This window comes from Nesoenas mayeri, assembly GCF_963082525.1.
Source record: "Nesoenas mayeri genome assembly, chromosome: 11".
NCBI lineage: Eukaryota > Metazoa > Chordata > Aves > Columbiformes > Columbidae > Nesoenas > Nesoenas mayeri.
The window spans coordinates 6,023,771-6,051,526 of record NC_137563.1 but is presented as its reverse complement, the minus strand read 5'-3'; the positions used below and the strand labels follow the sequence as shown (position 1 = coordinate 6,051,526).

The window sequence follows — 27,756 nt, the reverse complement described above, 5'->3', positions numbered from 1 at the left end:
ATACCAAGTATACTGGATATTTTGTATTTTAGTCTTTGGGATGAAACAAATATTAGAATCTGAGGATTTCACATGGGATGGGCATAATTTACTACTTGGAGCTCTCAGAGTATGTACAGTTAGATTTGATGACACACATTAAAAACCACAAGTCTTTATATGATTTTATGATATAAAAACATGCACATCTGTTTGATTCATTTTCTCATCAATGCTGATATTTTCTCATAGACTCTTCCTAAAATTCTGGATAAAGTGGCCCCTGCATTTGTCATGAACAGCTGCAGCTTCCTGGTGGAGAAGTCCCGGGAGTCGACAGCCCGGGTGGTGGTTTGGAAGGAGGTGGGTGTGTTGAGGAGCTACACCATGGAGAGCACATACTGCGGTTGCACCCATGGACTCTACAAAGTGAGTAAATCTTTCAAAGAACCCTGTGCTGCTCTCCTCCTAATGCACAACTCATGAGCTTGGAATGGTAAAGCGGAGGAGATAGTAATTGTCTTGATGTTTAACATTGACTGCTCTCTGTAGAGCCATGTAGCCATGCTTCTGAGTTTCTCCTCAGTGACATCTTTCCATGATCCCCTCACTCTTTTACCTTCCCTGCCAGGAAAGTAGAGTCATTCCTCTGAGTTTTCATTCAACAGTGAAATAAACAGAAACTCCAGTTTGGAGCCAATAGCATTGAGCTTATGGAAGGGAGTGGTTTTGAGATGACACAGGGCACTTATCTTTATAAGGGTATTCACAATGTTGTAAAAAGTGTATTGGCAGGACATATGGACATCTTTAAGCCTAGTTCTAAGGTGATTAAGGTGAATACCAGTGGCACCAAGATTTTTGGTACAGGCTAGCTGCCTGAGCATTCATCTGTTTAAATTTAAGAACGTGCACTGCATTTGGAGTTGCCTGTTACTGACAGCCAAAAGTAGCTGATGTAAGGGTAATTTTGAGAGCTGTCCATGAGCTCAAGGTATGCATATGGCTACGATGTAGATAGACTGGAATTCCACATCGAATGAAGTGCCAGACTTGGTAGGAATGGCTATACTCATACTGAGGGCATCAGGGATGTCAGTCTGACATCTCCTGGCACTTTTAAAGTATACAGGATGAACTCTGGTAATTGCATTTGAGTGATCATAATTCTCCATTCACTCAAGTGGTGAATTATTTCTCTTCTTCCTTTCTCAAACCTGTTGGTTTCATTGAAAGGTTTCCATATTCCACCTAATTTCTCCCACTAGAGAGCAATCCTTATCTATACAGCATTAATAAGCAGTTAAGGATCCTTAAAGACCCTTAAGGAAAGAGCCATTATTACAAATAACAATTAATTAATAAGACATTCAAATGATTATCTTTGGAAGCTCTATACTAATCCTTTTACCTCTGTAGAATGTAGCCAGGAAGTATTAATACTCGGCTGCTGTGTTAACCATGCTCTGCTATACACACATCAATTCCAAGACAGGAAAAGCAGAAGAAAAAAATGACAGTTTAAAGAAAGAGAATATAATTGCCCTAGGCATTACATCTAACACTACCTACTCCTGAGAAGTGCTAATGGTTTTTTAATAGGCACCACAGGTCAAGACAGCGGTTTTGAATCTTTTTTAGATGATGGGAAAAATCTACTATGACTGCAGTAAATGACAAAACTCCCAGTGATCTGCACAGAGGAGGATTTTGCCGATTTCCTAGACCTAAAAACAGTGACACATCAGATTGTATCAATATCTAAGGATTTGTTCTCCTTCTGCTTCAGCATCTGTGAGGTTTTTAACCCAAATTTGTCTAATTTGTGCCCTTAGATGCTTGAACTAGTAGAAAGAAAACATGAAATGCCACATTCAGGTGTTACACTCAAACACTGTACTGTGCACAGGGACCCTGTATTATATAGCAAAGGCACCAAAAATAGTCAGAAGGACCTAATGCACATGGTTCAGGATTTTTTTTTAAAATAAATTATTTAAAATGAGTGGAATTATTCTCTACATTATTTCTTGTCCTTTTTTTATCACTGATCAGGACCACAGGTAGCCACTGAGGACAGGAGTAAGTTGAAATATGAGGGTTTGTAACTGGTGATGTGCTCCATGAGGAAGTCTGTAAGTTCTAAAGCAGTTCTGAAGTTTCCATTCTGAACACCCTGAAAAGCTGAGTCCCAGTTGGACCATTGGGTTATTTTTATGAGGCTGCATATCCTTTTTTTAATCTTTTTCTTTTCTTCGGGACTATCATTCATCTCAAAGTCAGACGATATAGAAATATTCCCACGAGGGGGCATTTCTTCAGCATTTCTTCATCATAAGGATGATACAAACACTTCTTGCAGTTTCTCTGATTCAGGCTCATTTAAAGCATTTCCACTTATTTTTTCCAAGTACGCTAAGTACCCAACTTGTTAGTATCAAAATGAAATGCAACTTGTTATGTTGACATTTATGGTGGAGCTGCATGTAAATATATGAACTATCTCTTTCAAATAGTTGATATTAATAGGCTATTTCCTCCTATTTTTAGTGGTTTTTAGAGTTGGTTCTTGCTTGCTTGTTCCTAGAAGTGGATTATTTAGGAGGGTATGGACTTGACAGGCTGACCTGAAGATTTCATTGCATAATGCCATTTAATACTCAGCTTCCATCTGTCAAGCCAAAATTACTTCATTATTATCTGGAAGCCCTGAAATTATTCCTGTAAACTAGAAATTAATCACATAAAAGGTCACATTTTGCTAGAGACTTCAACCTGATTTCTTCACACTTGGACCCTCAAGTTGATGTATGTGTGAACTATAGACTGAGACTAATGTTCATGCAGGAGCTGTCAGTATCCTATATTTACAGCTTTCTAATATTTGGTTTAGTAGAACTGTGTTTAAGTGTGAAGAGAATCAGTTTCTTAATTGCATAGGATTGATTTCCCTGTAGGGATATATCCAGAATCCTCCCCTAATAAGCTTGCCCTTATGTTTTTGATACTTTTATATCTTAAAATACAGTGCAAACAGCAGCTAGGATTTAAAACATGGAATTATGTGCAGCAGAGGTTCCCAAGTCCAGCATTGTTCAGTGAGTCAGTGGTTAAACTTCTATTAGAGCATGGCAGAGACAGATCCTGATCTTTAGCTTTCCTTCTGCTTGTAAGTTCTGGAATTAATTCATTCAAGTAGCTGCTTTGCTGGCTCTGAGCACAGATATGGTGCTTGGAGTTGCACAGGGACTTCTGATAGGGATTGTGCAAAGGATTTAGGAAGAACAAGAAAGCCTAATAGAGGTGGCAAGAGGTTAAAATATTAATTGCACAAGGCTGGTAACTGTGTCCCTTCTCACCACATGTCAAGGAGGGGCTGAGGTAAACCAGGACCTGTTTTTTCCTGATATAGAGTCCAGAGAAGATGCTGCTAGGGTTTCTCCAATGGATGTGTGTGGCCTCTCTTGGATTGAAATGTAGCCTTTATTTTTAAAACAGTTTAGTGAGTGAAAGATAACACAGAATTTGGTACTATTGATATGCAAATGAGAAACAATAGTGACCCCAACCTCTCTTAAAAGTCATTTCATTTCGGATGGGGAGGAGAGAGGAAATGAACTGAGAGAAGAGATGGTTTTCTCTGTTGAATCTCCCTGTCTGTGTGATCAATGGAAACACAATAAGCCAACTACCCTTAAGGAAGCAAAACATAAAACTAGAGAAACTATTGATCTTATCTAAGGTTTTGTTCAACCGAAGGCAGAAGAAAAGAAAAAGGAAAAAAATCCAAACTCTTTTTGATTTTGTCTGGATTGCCCAGTTCAGTCTTAGAGGAGCTATGTCTCCATTTGAAAGTTGCTAAAAACAAAGCAACCAATTTCCACAGGGAATTCTCCCTCCTACTTCTGCCGGTTTACAACCCTATGGTCAAAATGGAAAACAATTCAAAAAAATCCCACCAAAACTAAACAAAACAAAACAAAAGAAAGCTGCTTATCATTTCTTTGCCTCTGTGAAGGCAGTCTGCATCATTCCATTGTTGGAACTTTTACAGAGTGATTTTTTTATTTCTGCCACTTCTCATCTTTTGTTTTTGAAAGACTGAATGCAGGTCTGTACTGTGAGAATTTTTACTGAGTTACAGGTACAATTAGGTACAATCATGACTTCACAAGATTCAGAACTCATTGACATATGTTGATATTTTCTCCAGTTTCCTGTGTGATTAATTTCTAAACTTGCACATCTCCTTGCTGTTACCATGTTCTATCGTGTTATGCTGTTTCACCATTCTTCTTGATTCCTCATTACCTAGCCTGCTAATTGAGACCCTTCTATAGCATACTGCACTGTGCTGTTCAGTTCATTACTGCATCTGTCATTCTACAAGTTAATATCTTTTGTGCCATGGTAGACAGCTGAGTTCCAAACCGTATGTTTTGGTAATATAGCAAATCTCAAAATTTCAGCTTCATGCCATGTTGGAAAAGCATTTTCCTTGGCATGTTGTGCCTGGAGGAGGAGAGGCAGTGTTAGCGGAAATAGATTTTTAGCTTTTTGCTTTGAACAGCTTATAAACAACAGGGAGTAACAAATGAGTTTTTAAATTATTGCAGGTATCTTGACAGTGCCATTCGAAGGAGACTTTACTAGTGATATGGATCCCTCTTGAAAGCAAGCCTTTGGGCGAGCTGAGAATTTTTATGCCTTTTCTGTCCAGTTTAATGCTTCTAATTCAGAAGAATAGAGTACCCCAAATTTTCTTTTGGACTTGATGAAAGGGAAAAGCCACCCTTCTGCAGAGACACTGGAAGCAGAGAGAACAACACCAAGAAGAGCAGCCATACAGTTCATAAGACTTTCTTGATCGTTTTTTCAAAATGTCTTTGTTGAACGGAAGGGGTGAGAATTAGTCTAATAAATTGGAAGATCTGATATTATCCATCCTCTTTAACCTGGCTATTTAAAAAGAGTGATGAACTGGTGATTTACCATGGCTGAACTCAAGCAATATACCGAGATGGAAGTGTTTCCTCTTTCCACTCCTTCAGAGGTGAACTTCCCCGGTTTGACCTGTTTCTGCCCAAATTAGCCAGATTGTTACCAGTGTATGATTTGTCCATTGAATTACAGCATAATTTCTTATAGTTATCTGTAGGCGATGAAATATTTTCTTCATCTTCTGTACTATTGGAGATTACTTAACAAATTTATATGAGGAATTTTTAGGTATGCTTTATTCATAAGCAGTTTATTACAGTTAATAGTCAGAAATTGAGTTGTTTTGATGGAGTTTGAAGGTCACATGATACTGCTTCTGTTCTTCAGTAAGATGTATATTGTTCTTGTAATTGGAAGTCTGGTGCACAAACTTAAAATAATTTTCATTTGGCCTCTTGCCAGTATTCAGCCACCAACAAAAATGGTTTCAGCAACCTTCTTGCCATAAAGTATATTAGATAAGTATTTGCAGAAAGGAGAAGTGAAGAAATAGAGCATATTCTATCCTTTCTGGTCTACATTTCTTGAAAATCCTTATGTTGCCTTTGCAAGTCTGACAAACTTTTCCTTATTTCTAATTTCTTTTGTCCCCCAGAGCTTACACTTTTCCTAAGTGTGAGTAATTCTCAAAAAGCATTCAAAAGTTTCTTTAAAAAAAAAAAATCTCTAAAATATGTGTGTTTAGGTTGACCCTCTGTGCTCTGGGGATCTCATTCAAAAGCAGACACTGAGAATAAGAAAGAATTATTTACTTTCTGATAATACTGCTTCCAGTTCCGGTCCAAAGGGGCTCAAATTGGAAGCAGCTGTAATAGCAAGAAAAGTAGAGGAAAAAAGATAGTTATCTAATAGTAATCTAAGGACTGAAGGTTCAAATTAAGGCTTTCATTCTTTTTCTTTAAGTTGTTACCCAAGGCAAAAGTTTGCATCCTATTTGCTTTATTTTTCTGGTGCTTTGACTTTTGCCAACCCCTTGCACTAATTGTTTGATGATTCAATTTGTAAGATATTCTAATTGTGCTTTTTAGGCTTGTGGACCTTATTTCATAAACTAGGAAAGTGTTAGTGGCATTTAGGAAGTTGGGAAAGAGGAGAGAAAGGGTTTCCGAGCAAATAAATTGGGAGATAGTTGGTGTCTGTCTTCCTTGGAGACTTGTAGATTCTTATATGAACTGCTGAGGGATTTTTCTTTATTAGTCTTTGTTTGTTTGTTGTGTGTGTGTGTTTTTGATGTGTGTGGGGTGTTATTTTTTTGATGAGTTTTATTATTTGACTAGGAACTGGTTGAGAGAATGCCAATTGAGAAGCCACACACTTAACTGCGCTCAAATCTGTTTGGTTTGTGCCACATGAAACACTGGGAGTTTGAAGTTCTGCTGCCTTTGGCTCCCTCAGATTGTGTGGAAAACAAGTCACAGAATTGTGTGAACTTTGTAGAGGTTCTTTGGCCCTTCCATCTTCAAGAAAACTGGAGTTTGTCAGTAGGACTATCCTTGCTGGTCTCATCTGTCTTGATGGGTAATAAGACAGTTATATTAAGGCAACTATGACCCAAACCACATGAGATATAAATATAATCTTTGTTCCTAGAAGTCATGGGTATTATGGCTATTTACTATTTTTTTTGTTTAAGATACTTAGTATTGTCATATGGGAGAGCAATTTATGTGCATTTAAAGGTTTGTAAATTTTTCAAGAAGGTAATTTAGGCCTCCATGCTCTGTCTCCCCATTTTCTGATCCACTCCACAGTTAGTTTAGCCTGGAAGGGGTCAGTAGTTGAGTTGGGTCATTTTACCTGTCATTGTTTCTGGAGAAGACATATTGCTTATTTGTTTGTTTTTTTGAGGGGCAGGGGAACTCCTTTGGGAACTTTTTAACCCTATATACGACAAGACCTGTTTTCTGGCACTGGTGTGACTGCTTGAAGCCTTTTGCTGAGAATACTCAGCCCCTCTTTCAATGTTTTCCAACTACTGGTGTTTTGTGGAGGACTCTGGAAAAGCAGTGGTTTCTTAACCCAATAGACTGAGTTTGCTGCTGTATGAACAAACAGTTGTTTTTTCATGGTGACTGAATAATTCCTTACCTCTTTCAAGAAATTAGCATGGGGTGGTTGCCTGCCAAATACTGTGCACTTGTCCATCTGCTGAAGTGTCCCATGAATGTTGCCTTGAAACCGATTTTAGAAAAAGTCCTCTCTGGCACCTGCTGCAGTGGATTTCTGCTGTCACTTAAGCCATTTGCTTTCCTGTTCCCAGGTTGAAAGATTCAAGTGTTAGAGGACCGAGGCATGTTTCATTGTGTTTGAACTCACATGGTTACTACAAACAGGGGATGAATGGCATTTAGTGGAGAAGAATGTACAGATTGCTTTCTTTAGCCTCCCTGTCCCCAAAACACTAAAACCCAACACAAGAATTATCAGGAGGCACTGGGAAACAGTATTTTAGTCTTTCTTGTTATTGATTTGTATCCATAGAGGTATATATTGGAACTTTTAATTATGTATGAGAAAAAATGAACACTGGTTTGTGCTATTTAATTACTGGAGCAATGTAGTGGTTAGACTGAAATTACATGTCTTTTGGTTTGTAGCCACATAATCTGTAGTTTCTGGTCCTGTTGGGCTATATGGAATCAAATGAGTTAGTCCTGGATGAGAACTCTCCACAGGCATCCCAGGGTGATTCTGCGGGCTACCACAGACCAGTCCGAGCAGATGAGAACTTCGGGCTCAAAAGTGGTGTCCTCATGCCATTTCACGTGCATGGGCATTTCACTAGCTTCCTGTTCCTTCTGTCTAAAGACACCCCATTCTACATATCTGCAGAAACAGGAGTGCTGAACATAACATTAGCATAAAATGCAATAGACAATAAGCTGTAGATAGAAGAACATGGGATCTTTGGTTCCATTTTAGGACCTCAGAGTCACGCAAATCACATTTCTCTCTCTCTCCTACTTAGTCATTCAGGCTAAGAAATATGATGCAAATCATGGCTTGGCAAAAAATATACATGCTATATCCTAACCCAGATTTTGTTGGTAAAAATGTGTTACAAAAGGAGAAAAATATGGTCCTGAACCACAAAGTAGTGAAAAATTTGCTAGCTTGTCTGCCTTTTGGAACCAATTTCAATGTTGACACTAGGGGGATGTCTGCTTCTCCGGCTCCTGAGCAGACAGCCTGGCCCAATTTGCAGCCCTTTGGCAGAAGCAGTTTCTTAACTCAACTCCTTTGTGTCTCCTGTTGATAGATTATTGGGTGCTGACTGGCTGCATAACTGGAGAATGGGTCCCATGCCATATGGTTAAATTAAGGCACAATAAAAAATGATGATGGGTGAGATCATAATAGATCTAACTCTGTAAAGCTGGGAGGGTTTGCAAAACAGAGCCATCATGTACCTCCTTCTTGGCGCACTCTTTTCCACCATCGTAATTGAAACAGTTGTCTTAGCGCTGCTGTTCACCCCTTCTGTTTGGGACTCCAACAAATCCCTGTGATTTCCTACGTTCCTTTCACTTACTAATGACGTTAGTATTTCCTAGTTGGCAGTTCACTTTTTTATTAAATCAAGGGACATAGCAAACTCCCTGGGGCTGACAGGGGAAAATGGGCATTGATTCTTTCCTGTCTTGACTGCTGATGTTCCTCTAGATTTCTTTTTTCCCCACAGTGTATTATAAACATCTGAGGTTTCTGCTTTGTTTGTGCAATCTTTCTCCTTCATCTGCTTTCGCGCTTACCTAGGTACTTGATTGCAACTCAGTCTTTCCATATTCCAATCCTGTACTTGAGAAAGGAGGTGATAGGTACTGACCTAGAGGGATTATCAAACTGTTTCCTTACATAGGGAATAAGAAGTGCAAGTATCCTGTGCCATGGTTTAACCCCAGCTGGCATCTAAGCACCACACAGCCACTCTCTCACTCTCCTCTCCCACCTGCTTATTGCGTGGGGGAGAGAATCAGAAAGGGGAGAAAATTATTAATATTACAGATCTGGGTAACTTAGATGCTTGAAGGAAAAAAAACCCAAAAACATTTGCAATTGCATTTCAGATTGCATGGAGAAGAGATTGCATTTTGTGAGGGAATAACATATGAATCAATGATCTCTATATTTCCACCTTGCTGACAAGATACTGTTATTGTGGCCCTGTGTGCAAATGAACTAAACCAGTGTACTCATGTGGGGACATAAAAACTACTGCTGTTACCTTGTGACCAAGGGAGTGGGTCCTTCCATGTGCTGTTAGCAGGAACAAACTCTCCTAGTATTAAAATCAATGCTGCCGTGCTCAGAAGTCAAAACAGTCTTTTGTAGTGCCAGAAGGCTGAAAATGTCTAGTGATTTGTGGTCAGGCTTATCTCTGAATTGTATTTATTCAGTATATGGGTATAGCTGAGGACCTGTTTTGACTTCAGGTGTGGATTTTGTTAGAACCTTTGCTACATTCACAGTACAAATTATTAGAGCAAACAGAAAACTGTGGAAGTGAAGCAAACTAGATTCATAAAGATTAATTTTCTATTATAAATATCGTAGTGGTGACACAAATCAGACAATTGCAGTCATGCACATGTATATGAATTTTCTGGATGAAATGCTATTGTTCTGTTTAAATGAAGCCTACAAAGCCATCCTGAATGGCATGACCTTGAATGTCCATAGGATTCTAGTCTGCTAAAGAAAAAACTCTTGGGAAGGATAAGGGATGGAAAAGCAACATTCCTAATGGAAACTAACTGCAGTATTTCAATGGTGTCCCTTTAAAAGTCCAAATATCATTGCACATCATCCTTTCAAGTTTTCTGTGGAATTACAGCTGCTAGCTTTTTGATTTCTGATGTCTCTCTTGCTTGTTAATCTGGCCTCGTGTGGATTTATTATACAAATCTATTTGGCAGCTGAAAATTGCCCTTTGATGAAGCTCCTAGTCTAATCATGAACTCCTCAGGCATGGAAAATAAGAATGGGGAGGTGGCAAAAGCACAGGCTAAAAGAGCCATGTTTGTCTTTCACTCTGCATGGATTTTAGAAGCATCTAATTTCAAAGTCTTTCACACACAGGATTTTCTGCAAAGATTGATTTTTACTTCTCTTAGGATTGTAACATTTGCCATGCTGGATCAGACCATTGGTCCATATAATCAGGTATCCTACCTCATACAGAGCCTGGTTTCTCACGACTCAAAGAGAACAAAACCAACCTATAATGCAACTGATTCAATTACACTAAGACATGGAAAAGAAATAATCCTGCCAGCCTGACCTGCCTCTCTTCCACTTCAGACACAGCAGCATGAGGCCTGATTATCATTGTCAAAACCTTGAAATAATGAGCTACATTCTCTGCTAATAATTATGGCACTTTTTCACTTCTTTTCATAATTTTTTCTCAGGTGGGGCTTCCTGCAGCAGTGAACTTCAGTAGTTGATGCTTATAATGTGTATATGTTGTCCATCATTAAATGTAAACTACATATTGAAATCTGATCTCCCATCTTTCTCCATTCTGCCCCTTTGCCATTTCTGTGTCTGTATAAATTGCGCTTCCCACAGCTGCTGCAGTTCCCAGCCTGTTCTGTCTGTCAGCTCTCGATCCATGTTCACTGCTGTCCATCATCTTGCATCCATCATCTACTCCCAGGTCCTCTGGTCTGGGTTCCTCTAAAATCAAATTAAATGATCTATTCATTTTCTCCAGTCTCGAATCTGTAGATATATCCTGGTTCCACCCAGCTCTTGTCTCTTTGGTTGGTTTTGCTGTTTTATTTCCAATTCAGATTTATTTTTTCAAGTGTGCTAAACTCTTACTAGTTATGTTATCTTTCCTCTCTGTTTTTCTTCCTATCACAAAATTTATTTCTAACTACCCAATATACTAGGACTGACTCTTATCCTCCTGCATATGAAGCAGGACTCAGAAGCAGAAGTCTCAAGGTCTGGACTGAAGACTTGACCAATATTTCAGCATCATAGTAAGAGCAAAGGGGGCTAAATTCTGCTCTTGTCTGCTACGTCCAGACGCAGCCTGTCCTGTAGTAGGGAAAGCTTCAGTTCCTGGGAAAGGTATTAGACACTGAAAACAGAATCTTAATAATAAATATATGGAGTTCTAATGGCCAGAAGGGACCATTAACTCTCCTGGTTTTCCCTCTTATACATCATAAGCCTTTGGGTTTCACACAGACAGCTTTGTAGGAAGCCTGATAACTTGTGTTTGTGTAAGTAGGTTTTGTAGAAAAACATTCAGACTGAATTTGAGAATGTCACATGATTGAAAATCCATCTGGTCCCCTCGTATTTGTTCCAGGAGCCAGTTACTGTTAAATATTATTGCCTTATTCTAATTTGGATTTATCTGCCTGCTGTTTACAGCTGCATTCTTGTTATTTTTCTGCTGGCTTAGAGAGACTTTTAGAAATTTGCAGTTTGTTCTCTTAAAGGTACTTACACCATGCAACCAACTCACCTTTCAATCTTTTTGATAATTAATTAAACAGGCTGAGTTCTTTAATAGTTTGTCTATACCAGAACATGCAGGAAAATGCCTCTGAATTAGCTAAAGGTGCAAGTGGAAAGTCCTGTGCTAAACCACATTAGGCTGCATGTCAACACTGTGAAGCAGAATTAAGGTGGCCTTAATTAAATTTGGCTTAACTCATTTCTAAAGTAAATTAAGCCAAAGTGAATTGCAAACAGTTTAATTCTGAATAACAGAACAGGAATATGTGCTTCTGTAAGTGATAAACTTGTAAAGTAAGGGTATGCCTGTGCCAGATGGACTCTGAGACAGCAGTAGATATGCCTAGCAGGAGAGTTTTGAATGGAATTTGGAGTTCTATGGTTTATCTTTAGATAAGACCCTATTGCAAAATGCATATGAATGATGAAGGAAAAAAACTGCTGTGATCTGCCTTGGATGTGCTATATTCAAATTTTTGTCCAATGAAGAAATTTTTGATGCATGCACTGCCAGATGGTGGGAGATCTACAAGTGAAGATATGTGGTCTAGAAAGAGACATTTCAGCACAGCGTACAACCTGTGGGAATGCAGATTTTGGGGACAAATTAGAAATGTTTTACACACATGCCATAACTGGGGAAGGATCAGACATGAGGAAGCTGAAAATAGTAGAAATCAAAAAATATGTTGGTTACTCATAGCAAAGAGAAGAGAATTTGTCCATATTCGAAGCTGTTGTTGTGGGATATTCTTCTCTCACATACTCATTAAGACAAGTGCTGCCACATAGAGAATTAGAAGCATATCTTTGATGAATACCTTTTGGTGTAAAACAAACCAAAAAAAAGAGATATTTTCAACCTGCTTGTCATAAGTGAGCTTCAATTAGGAAAAGTGGACGGAGGAGTAAACAGGACTGTAATGTGACTGTGTATTATCCGCCTAGAGAAAAAAAAATAAGAGAAAAAGGAAAATTTGGCTGATGCATGTTGGAAATACGTGGCAGAGAAGTACATGGAGTGGCATATCACTGGATTCTTGAAGGTTCTTGATGAAGAGGAAACACAAAAATCTTTGTGATTTTGTCAGAGAGCTTTTTAAAGCTGTAATTAAGAGACAGAAGGAAAGATGGAAAGATAACCATTGATTGCATAACTGGAGACCTTGTTGGAGAAGTGAGCCATGTTCCAGTGGTCATGGGGATCACATTGGTGAGGGATCATCGTGCTTTGGAGGAAGAGAACTGATATTTCTTGAAGCAAAACAAAATAATGCTGAATTGAGAGGGTAGTGGGAGCGGTGGTGAAGCAAGGCCTATGAAAACAAATACAGTTCAAACTCAAATAGCCTGTCATACAGAAATTGAACCAGTGTGAGAAAAACTGTAGAAGGAATATGTTTCTCAAATGTCTACATACTACTGCTAAACATCTGAGTAACGAGCAATTGAAAGATTTTGCTGATAATGTAATTGTTGATACTGAAACCTGCTAGGAAAAGTACATTTTTGGCATTTCAGAATCTCCTGATACTGGTCTCCCACCTGCTTGGGAAGGATAGAAAGGGTCGTAAACTTGTGTGTCTGGGATGGGAGACAAGAACAGTCTGGTACATCTTCATTTACTGATAATTCAGGTCTATGTGTTGTAGGTAAGCTGACAAAGTCTAGGAAATGAGCCTGCTTGGCACACTGAATTAAACTAGAAAATTGGATGTTCCCTCAAAAGTACTTGTATTCAGTACACAAAAGGTAAACGTGTAGTTATGGACTTGAGTCTGGGTGAGATTTCATGTGGCAGCAGTAAATATTTATTAAAGATTCCAAATGTTACAGATTATTATTTTCTAAGACAAAAGATGTATCCAGTGTAACTCTATTTTGGATGACTAGGTGTGGGAGTCTGTGGTTACCTAGACACCAGTGATCATGACCCAATTACATTTAATATGGGTAAAGGACAGTATTCCTATTAACATGTGTTCATGTATATTTTTTTCCTTAATAAGGGCTGATTTTACAGAGCTGAGGAAATATTATAAGTAAAACAGACCACAGGTGAGGAAAAAAAAATATCCAAAAATATTATGAATAAGAACTGAATCCTTTTAAAAGGATTTTGTTGCATATCCAGAAAGGCACAATTCTCTAATCAGGAATTGAGGGGATATTCAGTTTAAACCAATTCTGGTTTAGTGGCAAAGAGAAGGCAATAATTAGAGTGTAGAGCACAGTAAATCATAATATTGATGAAAAATCTACATGCTAGATTGATTATAGTAAGACAGTTTTAGTTATTTCAATCTCAGTTTCTTGTTTGTTTGCTCTAATTGTTTACTAGTATTTCTGAATGTGAGTAAACAACAGTAGAGGTCATTTTCCTAAATATAGCTGATTCAAATAATCATCTGAGGGATAATAGCACAGATTTATTGTCTATGAACAAAGAAAATGGGGAAAACGGGTACTAGTGTAATGCAGGAAATGGATGTAAGGACCTAAAGTAAAAATTCATGACAGTCAATACTAAGAATGGTAAGAAAGCATTTGCTACCATAACTGGAAAATTAGCTCTAGAACACTGTTATGAATATTATAGCATTGATAACATTGTTAAACAGATATGTCTGTTAAAATAGTACCTTTAATTTGTTAGAGGCATTTCCTTTTCCAGCCATAATGTTGTTAGTCCTTCCAAAGATTATGGTGTATTGTACCCTGGGCATTCTCTGTAATGATGATGCTAAACACTGATTATCATTCCCTTATCACTTTTTCCTCTGGGATTTATTAGGTCACCAGACCATGTGCAGAGGGAACACCTTGTTCCTTTTCAGTACCTTTTGTATCTGCTATGGATTGTCATCTGTAGGACATATTTATTCAGCTTGTTTCCTCTGCACCAGAAATGGGAAATCTTCCACACTTGTTGTCTGCCCACTTAGATCTGGCAACTATTTTTTTCTTTACAGATCAGTTTTAAAGAGATCAAAGTCTTACCAGCCTGATACTAGGTCTTACACAAGATGGTTTACCTCATTTTCTGTTGTCATCATCATCACCATAGTTAACGCTTCCTGAGCATCTTTCACCTCTGGAGAGAAAAATATCAAAATATAGTTGTGGAAAGCAGGAGTTGTCTTTGAAACTTTCTGATATTTCAAGAAACATTCCCATTTTGCACTAGAGTGGAAACATAACCTTTTAAAGTAACTTGCAAAAATTCAAAACAGCTGGTCCTCAGAGTAGGCCCTTTTTTGGGCTGAAGTCAGATGCCAGTCTGCCTGATTCAATGCAGGGATATAGATCACCCAGATGGTTTTTTGTTGATTTTATCCTTGGTTCTCATGGAACAGTTGTTACATTTTGTGTGAATAATGAGGCTTTCCTTGAGTCAGAAAGAGACTAATTCTTTAACTCAGGACCAATGTCTCTCACCTAAGATGGAACAGCCCTGGTCCAAATTGCTGCTCCAATTAATATCTAATTGTTCATAGGGAAGAGGAGACCTCAACGAAAAAGGATATCTTTCTTGTGGGGTCTGATTAAAAATGTTGCCCAAGAGTTGAGCAGCTCTTCCTGAGAAAAGTCACCTCTAATCTATTATACTCCCACAAAGAAGTTTTGGCTTAGATAAAAACAAACAGCAAAAAAACAACACCACAATTTTTTTTTTCTTAAAGCATTTCTGACTGAATCTCTCACTGTGTCCTACCTCTTCTTAGCTTTTGGAATAAAGGAGAAATTTTCCTTTTCCTTTGGGGGTGCTGGAACTAATGACTGAACTCCACAAGAAAAATGAATCAGAGATTCATACAAAGTAGCAATGAGAGATTATTTTTAATGAGTTTAGGAAGATATTGCAAATGAGTTTGAGAGAGAAGTACAGCTATGTGCAACTGGGGCTAAAAAGGCCCAGAAATTGTGTCCTTTTACAGTAGCTTATTTTGTGCTGGAAGACACTGAGTTTATAAATTGTAGCTTAAAATAGATATATGGATTTGCTTTTGCCACAGGATCAGAAAGGCAGTTTGCATTTCAGTGAAAGGTAGTGTAGATGTATATATATATATATATATATTTTTTTTTTGTGTGTGATTTCTGTAAAAGATGGTTGGCAAATTGCAGGTGCAGAAACTTGTTCTGATTTGGAGGAGAAGCTGGTAGTTTATAAAATGATTTTATCTGGCAAGATAATTGAAAGTTGGGTGAGAAGAATATTCGTTTTGAAATGCTAGCACTACACGAAAACAGTGGAAGAGGAATCTAGCACTTCTGAAGGAATTCACTTTGCTACTCTCTTTTCCCATTATGTTATACCTTCAATTCCATTTATATTGCCTTATTTCTATTTTTCTTCCTAGTTTTGAGAAGTAATAAGCTTCAATCTGGCTGTTGTCTGAGTTAGGGAGAAGGGCTGTACACCCATGTCGTGATGGTCCAGAGCATATATACCTCATTTTTTTGACAGTGATGGGCAGGAATGGAAACAACCCTATAACACAACACAAATAAGCCTGAGTAACTTGGTACCTTGCTCGCAACCTTCAGGTGTCCTGCACCCAGGTGAACAGGCACCTGACATCAACACTGTAGCTTGTGCTACTAGAAGGAGCCTTTCCACTGAAGATGAACACAATGGATGTGCTCTGTGATGGGCTCCGCGTTCCTTGTGATCTGACGGCCCATATGGATTTTGCAGTAGGCAGGTGGACACCAATTTTGCATTGACCTTTTATGAGCAACCCTTTTGCCTTTTCCAGTGAGGGAGAATGAAATAAACGAGAACTGAAAGCAAAGCTCAGGCTGGGTCTGGGAGAGTGACAGAACAGTCACTTTTCTGATCAAGCCAGTATGTTTAGTGTTTGGAAGGGCTTCCAGGGGTCAAAGTGTTACAGCTTTTTATGAGTCAAGCACAACCCCACTAGCTTCCACATACATTGAAATGCCTGTTATTTCTTATCCGGTTGATCAGCTCTAGTTAAAAGTGTTGCATAGACTGGATACCTTCAGCAGGCCACCAAAACTGCTTCTGTGGTTTCACACATTAGGTCCTCACAGATACTCACCAAATCCTGTGATTTGTGTACCCTGAAGGATGATTTTTGCTGGGGACTGGTATTAAATGTCAGCTTTGAAAATGAGTCTTGTCACGACTAATGCAAAACTCACTCCTGTGGTTAATTTAACGAGATAGATCGGCAGACATCATACATTTATTAAACAACCATAATTATATTTATATTAATGCTGGTCTCTGCTCAGGAGACATTCAGGTCTGACATAATAGAAGTTGTTAGTAATGCAGACGTGAGATCTCTGAATATAGATTCAGCGAGAAACTCAGGATTGTAAGAATGGGGCTGTGTTGTGGGCAGAGTTTGAGTAGCTCTGGGATATTCAGATGCTGGTTGTGCAGGTGAAGCTGTAGGCTGTGACAAAGGTATGTTATTAGAGCTCACGTCAGACTGGGAATACCAAGAGCTTTTGGGTTATTCTGGATGCTGCAAAGTTGGTTGAAATTCATTGGCAGAGATATTGACCACTCTCTGGTGCACTGCATTTGCATGCTTATTCTCTTTAAAAGGTCAGCAAAGCACCCTGACAATTCTAACAGCAACCTGCTGTGTCTGAAGTGTATTTAGTTTCATGCTGTATTCTCCACAGGGTATGATTTCAGGTTGTTTTGGTGTGATGCTGGTCACGTAGCACATCTTTAAGTGGACAAGATCATTGCTCAGGCTTCGGAAACAGATAAGAATTGGGTTCTTTCTCAATCTTCCTATGTACAATTATGTTGTTTCAGGAAAATGGACTGTGGTTATTGCCCTGGTTTGTTCTGTCTGGTTGCACCGATGTCCTGGGAATAAAGCAGAAGATGTCTGGGACAGTGGCAGCTCTGCTCAGTTGGTTGCAGGAGGCAAGAACAGTTTCTACTGGCTTCAGCAGCATCTGCCTGCTTCTTATGCTAACGCTGTGCCCACCTCTCCTCCCCAGCATACTGATGACCTGTATCTTTAGTCTGCTTGTCTGTCACTGTTAACGGGGGAGAACAAAGTTGACAGTGTTGGATTGAAGGTCTGTAAGTGGTTATTGATTCCCGGACTTCTTGCATTCCTAGAGGTGGGGGTCAGGAAGGGTGTGCGTTTGAGTACAGACATGAGCATGCAGGTTTGTAATGGTGTGTTAGCACTGGTGAGTAATAGGATGTACGTAATTATGCTTTTTAAGGGGATGTGTATATGCTGTAGCCAGCCGTGTGCTTGTATGTGTTTGCACATTTTGCTTGGAAGAAGTTGTGCACAAGTGTGTGTGTATGTGTGTGAGTGCATTTATCTCTGCTTATGGGTAGAACACAAAATGTATGTAATTGGCATCAATATTTACTGCTTGAAGTATACAAGTGTGTGTATCTTGTGTATATACATGTAATATCATGTGGGGTTCCTTGTGGGTCTGTACTGGGCTAGGTACAGTTAAAATGATGGACTATGTGGCATTCTGCTGTTGTGTGACACCCTCACTGTTACTAGTGCTGGAGGGGCAGGGCAGGGAGAAGGCAGAGATGTGTGACCCTCAGCCTTCCTGCTCAATCTTTCTTGACTAGCACATGTGGGAGTCTGTAGTAGCCTGTGCAGGGGAAAGGGAGCTCATTTCTAAATGAAGACTGAAAAGAAAATGCACACAGCAATGATTGAGTTCAGATTTCATTATCTTCTGATATCTCTGTTCACAGGAAGAATTCACATTTCCTTGGTGACCTTTTAGTAAATGCAAAGCTAGGGAGGGAATCTCTTTCAGTTCCTTTATTATACATTTGTAGCTAATTAGAATGGAGGTGTGGAGTGCCATGGATGGGATTGCAGCGAAGCCTGCGGATGGACAGCACACTCTCAAAACTGACATTTGTGCCTGTGTTGTACATGGTAGCCCACAGGACAGCAAGAGGAGGCGAATTGTCTTCTGAGGTCCTCTCCCATCCCTTCTTCCAGCTGAGCCTGGAGCAGAAGGGAAGTCCAGTGAAATGACACCTTAGTGATGTGAGAGCTGCCAAGGTGGTGGAAAGCAAAACAGCACAGGCAATGCCCGGCTCTTTAAGCTGAAGTTACCTGCTACACTGTGGAAAAAGGTTCAAAGGAAAATACTGTAGGTTCCTTAGCTTTTCCTTTAGGGTCTTCTACAGCTATTTAGAACTGTCTTTCTCAGCATAAGCATTTTGGGAATTAAAACAACATGGATGGATTTTGTGGCAGAGGAGGACAGGAAAAAGCGAGACCATTTCAACTGGAGATGTGGAGTCAGATTCCATTTAAGTACAATCAACCTGTTGATTCAGAGATAGTCAGTACCTTGTAGATGTGTAAATGATGACTTGTTATTCATGCCTTTGATACTAATTACAAGGACAGACACTTGATATTGGGGCATTCAGCTAACATTTTAGTGTCTGCTGTTGACTAATGTAGCATGAATTATATCTTCTGTGAGTTCATTGCTAGAAAGTAGGAATCTCTGTTTCTTTGGAATAATCTTTTGTCACGCATACTGAGAAAAAACTCAGGTAGATTTTGCAATTCAAATGAGAAGTTTCTTAAAGAAGGACAGCCTGAAGAGAGATCAAATTCATTGTGGTACAGATTTGGCTTATTATCTGCTCATACCTCCCAAGAATGAGAAGCATGTGGCTCTTCTAGGCCTGCTCAGAATACATAAGTACAGTCCAGATGGTATTTAAGGTCAGGCTGGCATTGCTGGAGATCCTGACTGTTCGAAATAAGGGAGGGTAAAATTTTGGAGAGGCTTATTTCATGAACATTGAATGACAGATATTTCAATCCCCAAGGTGTTTCATTAAGTATGCTCCTGTTATCCATCAGTTCCACTGATTTCACTTGAGAGTGTACAGCTATGATAAACTGAATTGAATGTGAGATCTCATAACTTCTCATCCAGAATCTAAACTTTAAAGAGCTTTCAAAAAGGCAGAATCAGTAATTGAAGGCATTCTCTTTGAGACAAGTAGAATGCTCCCAAGACAACCAGAAGTGTTTTAACCATAATATTTCTGTGTCAGTGCTACAGAGGCCTGGCATAACCCCAAAATAGATCTCATTCACGTATATGTGCTGGTATATCAAAGGAAAGGTGTGGGGAGGAGGCAAAAAAATTTCTTTCCTTTATGGTACATGGCAGTTTTGTGTGCAGTGGCACAAAATTACTTGTTATGCATTGAGAGCTCAGTCTATAAGATGGCATAGAATTTACTTTCCATTCGGAGGGAAAATCTGTAGTAGTGTACATGGAGAGGATAATTCCACAAAGAATTCATGTGATGTGCTTCTGCAAGCTTACTATATGCCTATGAATGAAAGTTTTGCCCCTGTGAATGGATGCTCCCACAGCTCTTACAGAACTCTTACGGAGTCCCCTGCAGGGACTAAATTAAGGCACTGACTTTACTGGCTGCACATAATCCTTAGTGGGTTTCAGATGCAGAAGAGAAGGTGACAATTGCACAGAGAAAAGGGGGAAAAGATGACAATCCTAGGTAGATATAAATGTTTTCAGTAGCTGAATATTTGTGTTTCTATTCCTTGGCTTAAGACTGACACTAGACTAAGGGGCTTTGGAGTGGCTTTAGGAGAATGTAGGGGGAACTTTAGCAGTGGTGGAGCTGGGCCTGCTGGAGGTGGGATCTGTTGTATTTTCTGGTCTGAAACTAGAGTGGCAGAGGCTGCTGGGTAGAGGAGGATGAGTAGGGCAGTGGTAGCATCACAGAAAGCACAGCACAGGTTCATGCTTATGCATGACAATAGCTTACATAATCCATAGTTTGCTGACAAGTGCAGTATGTGTACATAAGAACAAAGAAGTGAAAAAGAACAGGGTATATTTTTCCCAAATAATTTACCAATCATTTTTTATTTTCATTAGGAGTCTGGAAGAGTCTAGGTAATAGCACTGCTCAGCTTGGCTCTGTGTGAAGGGGTTTAATTTTTATGTTTCCATTTAGTCATTTTTATTGTATTGTTTCCTAGCTCATTGATGAATAAATCCCTGTTACACTGAAGCAAATGCCTAGGAAACAGAAAAAGAAAATAAATTCTATGCTGTCCCTTTGTATTTAATGGGGGTGACAGGTATTATAAGCTGTAATTAATTCACTTATAAAGGACCAAGATCTGCATTCTTGTGTTTTCCTATTATAACACTAATTACTAGAGATTATTAGCATGGTGTTAATAAATGCATGAAGACCATGTGCACAATTTACAAGAGAAACAGACACAAACCTCTGTGTGTTTCCTTTTAGCTGTCTGCTTGTACTTTCCTGAATCACACGTGAGGCTGGTGTTTGTACTGGTGGGGTGTTTAAGCATAGTGAATATTTGTGAGTGCAAACTTGGAACCATGTTGGTTAAAGACTACGACTGGATGTGGCTACATCCATGTGACCATGAGAATTAGTCCAAAACATATTCTCTCAGACCTTCAAGTATGCAAATGTGCACTTGTGTGTCTGACAAATATATTAATTGTGTACTTATGGGCGCTGTTTGTTATGATACCTGTGTCTTAGAAATGTCTCTCTGTGGTCACACATGTGTGTATGCATGGATGTATGAGTGTGTCTGTTGAGTGCACATCAACCCAAGCAGGAGATAATACAATGTACTAAAGTCTGCTAGAAACTCCACCTCAATCATATTTAGCAGGCATTTTGTACTCAGAAGCAGCAGATTTTCCTCTGCAAAAGGCACAAATGAAATTAGTATGAGAGGGTATCTCTGTCAGTGACCATGCAGCTGACTGTCAGTCTGAGACAGAGAACTTTCCATATGTGCCTTTTTTTTCTCTCACTGATCCTTGCAGCTGTGACCTTTACTAGTAGCAGTTAATAAAGCACAGAGAAATGTGCATAAGAGCTTGGCAGAAACTGGCATTTTCTTGAAAGTCTTGTCTAGCTGTTTTTTTTTTCCACTGTCAGCCAGTTCTTTCCTTTAGTCTCTGAACACAAGACTTGCCAATAAAAGCCCAGAAATAGCTTCTCTCACTAGAACTAATGTTTGCCAACAATAGCTAAGGAAGAGGAAAAGAAATCTATTTTTGTAGTTGGATTCTAACATGAAATAACCATGTTGGTTTTAACAAAAACTAATTTGACACCTAAAGTTAAAAGTTTTATTTGTTCTGGAAAGCTCTTTGACCAGTTTGAATATGATGGTTGAGAGGGGACATATGTTAGTTGTTTATGGACAGGGAAGTGTCAGACGTATGAGTGTAATGTAACACAGTGAAGTTGTTCTTAATCTTGCTGTGGTTTAGGATGTTGTAATGTCTATATTGAGGAGTGTGGGAGAAAGCAGAGATGTACCAGTCCAGACTCCATCAGCATCATGTCCCTTCTTATCTGAGGTTTCCCCAGTATCAGACTGAATATGAAGGACTGTAGGGCTGAAGTGAAGGGATAGGCAGGTTCAGCTCAGCCAGTGCTAGCTAGACAGGTTGAGGGACCAATTTCTCTTGTTCAAGCTACAGCTTCTGCACCATTGCTTATAGGGGGTTGAGATGGACAGTTGGAGTGCCTGTTCTGAGAAAACCATTAAGACCAGTGATATCAATGGGAGAAACTGAGATACCAGATACCTCTTCTTGCCAGCCAAGGTCCTGCACGACTGGTGCTGAGCAAGGTGAACATACTGGGACTGTGACCTTGTATTCTGCCACCTAGCTGCACCTACAGAGCTTTGAGATTTTTTGTTAGAGGAACAGTGGTGCTCAGAGGTTTGCTGGACCTGTCTGGCCTCAGGATGGTACTCAAGCAGCTGAGGGTGAACCTGCTCTGTGACATTGAGCAAAGGAATCCAGGCTCCCCAGAGTATGGAAATGGGCAGCTCATCTGCCTGAGAGAAGGATTTGGGAGAAAGGGGAGAAGCAGGAGGTAACTGAAGATCTGATTGCTGTCCTACTCTCAGCAGCTGTTCTGTCACTTTGACCGAGTTTGCGTATATTCCTGTTGTTTTATTACAAAAAAAAAAAACAGTGCAAGCTCCTTTTAAAATAGACTCTTTTCTTTGGTTTTGGAGTGTTTGTGGGGTTTTTTGTGTTTAAACTTAATCTTTATTTCATGTTAGTCAAAACGGCACAACAGAATTCCAGATTAAAACTGAAAACAATTTTGTTTCTAGCAGTGAGTGGTGATGTTTGGGAGGTAAAGAGAATTGTGGGCGCTCTCTCTAGCTCTGCCGGTGCCCTTGACAAGGTGCCTTTGTCTAGGTCACTCCTTCTCTGATTCAGCATCCCTGCTCGCAGCTTGCAGTGCTGTTCTCCCATCTCCCAGAGGGTATCCTGCGATTAATTGAGGGATGTATCAAAATGGCTTTAGCCTGCAAGCTGAAAGTCTCCAGGGACAAAGCTGTTACTAGGGCAGGAATAAAGGTCAGGCCCTTGCTGACATTGTTGTCTTGATTAATTAATACACTAATCTCTATAACTCCTCTTCAGCAAATACAATTTGGTCTCATCCCTTGTTTTGTTAAATTTTCTGTGACTTAGCTTTGAGCGACCTAATAAGACCTTGGTGGAAAATACTGCTTCTTACAGTATCCCTTCCCCTCGACCAGCCCCATGCCTTGTTCCCCCCACGGCATCCTCTGCCATTCCTTGTCTGGGGGCTTTGCAGAAAAGTCCCCTGGCCAGGTAAGTGATTCATCACTGGATACCAAAACAGACTTATACCTTGATTAGGGATTTGAGTAGTGATATCTGATTACTTAAATTACCAGGAAAACAGCGTGTGGAATTAACTGAAGGGGACAGGTACATTTGATACTATTTTCCTGCGACTTTTTTCTATGGGAAAGTTCAAGGCCAATGCTAGAAAAGGTCAGGGAGTGTTTGTTCCCCTAGTGAAGGGCTGAGTAGCCATTCGTGACTGCAGGAAAGAGAAGCTGGTAGTTTGGATTCTGTGACTGATACAGCCCTGGGGCACAGTGTTTTGGGCCAGCTGCTTTTGAACATAGAGCCTATGGTAGCAGGAATTGCTACCAACATCAGAAGGTGCAGCAGGGCTTAGAGAGGTGCAGAAGGCAGACTGAGCGAACGTGTGTGGTGAAGCGCAGTGAACCAAACCATCCTTGGATGAGCAAGAGGGAATATTCCCTTCAAATTGCTACCTGGTGGGAAATCAAAGAAATGAAGAAAATATCTTTGTCTCCTATTCAGCTCTTAGTTCTGGTTTGTTATACTTTCCATTCCTTCATGATTACATCCATGTCTCAGTCAGGTATTGTTTTCTGCTTGAGTTGGGAACATTCCCTAAAGCTGTTCTGAGTGCACAATACTCTTGTTCTCTTTCCCAGGCCAATTTTAGACTGGATTTTGGCAGATTACACAAGTGCAGTGTGTTTACTGTTCTGTCTTACATCATCATTTTCCTGTATCATTTATTTTTCGTTTGACAGATTTTTAACTCTGTCGGTCTAATATGCATCAGAGGTTGAAGTGTATTACCATAATGTAGTGCATTGTGGGTAATCCCATGCAAATTATTCTGTGGAGAGTCATGTTAAATTATGTTCTTGCAAAAAAAAAAAAAAAAAAGGGGGAAAAACAAAGGCACGTTTTTCTTTTAACTGTTTGTTCTTTGGATTTCAGAGAAGCTGCCAGAGGCATAGGTTTAAGGCAGTTGTTTGACATTCAGCACCATGTGTGGTGATGCTGCTTCTCAGAGGATGCTGCTAGAAGCATGGAGTTGTGCACTGCAGTGGGATTTCTAGATATGTGTGTCTGATGATTAGTTTTATAACGTTGGTATCTTGTCAAAGGAAAAACCTGAGTGAATGTTGGAGTGGCACAGCAAAGAGAAATAACTTTTACCACTTTTTCCAACTCAATTGTGCAAACATCTGTAGGAAACATCAGTTTTTATGAACTTAAAGGGCATCAGGTGCCTCTTGGAAGTGGCAGGTCTGATCATATGTAGTGTTGTTTTTATATCTTTATCTTCTTTTGTTCTCTATTACCAAGGTCATTTGTTTGAAAACTGGCTGCTTTGTTCCTCTGGAGGTCTGTATACTTCCCCAAACTGAAGCAGTAATCCTCCTTTTGGACAAAACACTTGATTGTAACAGAAATGATTGCAATGTCACAAACAGAGGATTATCGTTTTCAGTAGAAATCATAAAAGCAGGTTGAAAAGGACTCCTAAGAAAAAGACAGCTTGTTCTTATGCAAATTTTCTCAGGTGGTACTGTTGCAATATGCGAAATCCTGAAAGCTTGTAATTTGGAGTCAGCATCTTCTCTGCTGATAAAGATTTGCCTGCTTTGCTCTGAATGGTCAGTAGGTTTTTCAAAGACTCAGAGTTGTAGTTTATTTCTACAAGACCTGTATGCTTCTCACCTGATGCTCTAGGTGGTGAAGCATTTATCAGCTGCTATGCATTTGCTTCCTACTGGTCTCCATCTCCGAAAAAGGCAATGTGCAAATATCGACGGCAATACAAGGGGAAATGTAAGATGTTTTTGTGTGAGTCACATCAGTTATCCTACTTGCTAGAGATAACTGCCTCCCCCTCACCCGAGCTCTGTCTCTCTGATCTTGTCTCCCTTTCTTCAGTCTGTTCCTTACAGTCTTCAAAGCCCTGATTTCTTTTTTTCTTTCTCTCCAAAAGCACAGTAAGTGGAGATGTTAAACTGAGCCTGTGCTGGTGGGATTATATAGGGGAAAAGGCTTATAGGTGGTTTGCAAAAGTCTGCATCCAGCTGCTAGATCTAAGCAATAGTTCTCCTTGGTAAGTCAGTCCAAATTCTAAGGTAATCTACATGCTGCTGGTCAGTTCCTTGTGGACAAGCACCATTGCATTCATCTCTCCTACAATAAAACAGAAGCTTCAGTTTTTATCTCAATTTTTGTTTTATTTTTTCCTTTTAATAATATTTTTTTTTTCCAGCCAAAAATGATGTAAAAGTGTCCATCAGCCATCTTAGTGGCTGTGAGTTCACTTTGTACCACTGGGCATATGGGCTGGTGATAAAATGAGCCTTTGGGCTTCGTAGACCTGTAAACCCTGGTTAGCAGCTGGTGGCAGCTGCTTCACCTGAAAGAACTTCCCTGATGTTTGATTTCTGACTGTAGAGTCTATGTTCTCAGGATGTCCCTCCTAACCCAGACTCTTAATGAAATGATCAGTGACTTGCCCTTGGGCTGTCTGGTAAAATCTCCCTGTGACCCCCCTTTCTCATATATTCTTTAACTCTTTACATGGAATTATTGTATTACACATTCGTTACATGAACCTATATTAAATCAGAGCAGACATCAAAGAGGGTCCTGCAGTACCTTTGCCTGAATTATCCTCAGTGTTATCAGCCATTCTCTAGGTGGCTAGTTCAGAGTACTCAAAAGAAAGAAAGAGGAAGAAAAGAAATGGTCAGATTTTCACTGTTGTTGCCCATTCTTCTATTAAATGTGACAAGCAGCAAGAAGGTTCTTGTGTCAGAACAATTATGATATCTGTAAGAAAACAGTCATCAGCTTCTTGCTTGTGGTCCCATTCTTCAGCTTCAAAGAGAGCAGTGCCCAGGCTGGGGGAAACCCTCTCCTCTTCATTGTCTCTTTCTTCTCTGATCTGAGCTGGGCATAGATGCTTTTCGTGCTTTCCCACAAACCTTTGGCTTGTAAAAAATCAATGAGTCCTTTGTTGCTTCAGAATTGCTAATACAATAAATTGTAGAATCATAGTTGCTTCCTGTCACTGATCCTGGAATTGCAGGGAGTGGTAAGTGAGGAGGCCAACTTTGATGGTGTTTGCTGAAGATGACCAAAGAGAATTTGTGATATGGAAAAGCAGAAATTAGCCAGAGGGGAATCATTTATAATTTAGGAAAAAAGTCTCAGATAGCTTCTGAGTTGTATCAGCATAAGGAGATGGACATACAGTGCATGAAATGTTAGAGTAATGAAAATTGAAATGGTGGCTCAGTGTCCTTACAGCTCACCTCTGGATCTCTGTGTAAGGACCTGTTTAAAGTAAGATTTAAGGAGACCCATGCGCAGTCTCAGGATAATCTATTCTGAACATGTGCACATAATTATTCCACCTTGGAAGCTGGCGTGTCACACGTGATGGGGTCTGGGCAGAAAGAAACACCACCAGGTGGAAGTTCTGCTCTGAGACCATTGGCAGAAGGTGTCAGAGGAAATGAGTGATTTTGTGGAGAGCAGACTTAGATCTGGAAAAAGAAATATGCTTCAAGGCATGATCAAGAGGCTCTGGAAGAAAGTATGGAACCCTCAGGACTGGAATAATGAGAGATTGTGTAGACTGAGATTTGGATGCTTTCTGGAGCTGTTTGTGCTGCCCTGGAGCCACAAGTACATTGGCAGAGCTGGAGCAGGATGGGAACAGAGCAGGATGCTGTGGGACCGTGCTGGCTGGTTTATATGTGAAGACAATGCTTACAGGTTGTCTCCTAATGTTATTTTATATTTGGCTACAGCTATAACTCACAGAGTCAGGTGAAGCCCATTGTTTTGTTCCTGTAAGAGTTGTAAGGAAACTAAGAAACAAAGGATTTGAACTACTAAAAAGAAATTGCTAAAAGGGACCAGCAGACTAGAGAGCAGACTGTTTAAAACATGTTTAACAAGGTGCTAATTATGATTCCCCAAGTTTAAAAAATTCATGGGATGGGAGAACCACATATAACAGAACCACAGGCACTGGAGTAACACAGGGATAAGGAAACACGATGATTGAGAATGTTAATAATGTCTTGATAATATAGTGAACTTTTTTTGAAAGAGGTATGGGGACTGAAAGACAAAGGAAAAAGGGTATATAAAGTTTTTCCTATGGCTTCCAAGGGTGAATCAAGACTAATTTTTATGCGGATTGGATTGCTGGTCATCCTAGATGACTCAGAAGACAGCCTCCTGCAAAAAAAGACATGAAGAAGTTCTGGGAGTTACGGAGCAAGACACAAAAGGACTGTTTGTGTAGTCAAAACCTAGTTAAAAAGCTGGGATACATAAAGCATCCTTGGGATGGAAAGAAATTGATAGGAAGGAGACTTTAGCTACCACTGTGAATTGGTGCTGGTTGATATTTATAATTTTAAAGACTGGAACTCAAGGAGAACAGTAAGATAATAATATTTACTGTTTGCAGCTGATACAAATTATACAGTAGGAATGAGGACTAAAAGATTGAGGGTACTAGAATGGAAGATGAAACATAGACGGTGGCAGGGCAAAGCATGCTTAAAGGAATAGTTTAAAACATTCCGACACATG

General features: G+C 39.6%; 1 protein-coding gene across 1 annotated transcript in view; it reads left to right on the top strand.

Annotated features, from left to right (window-relative positions):
- The window catches only part of AGBL1 (AGBL carboxypeptidase 1), a gene marked incomplete at both ends in the record, with an annotated part of 273,751 nt that overhangs the window by 153,911 nt on the left and 92,084 nt on the right, over positions 1-27,756 (top strand). Inside the window, one exon of the mRNA XM_080351007.1 lies at positions 232-408. Within this exon, the coding sequence (XP_080207133.1) occupies positions 232-408 (177 nt within the window). The remainder of the gene's footprint in view (positions 1-231; positions 409-27,756) is intronic.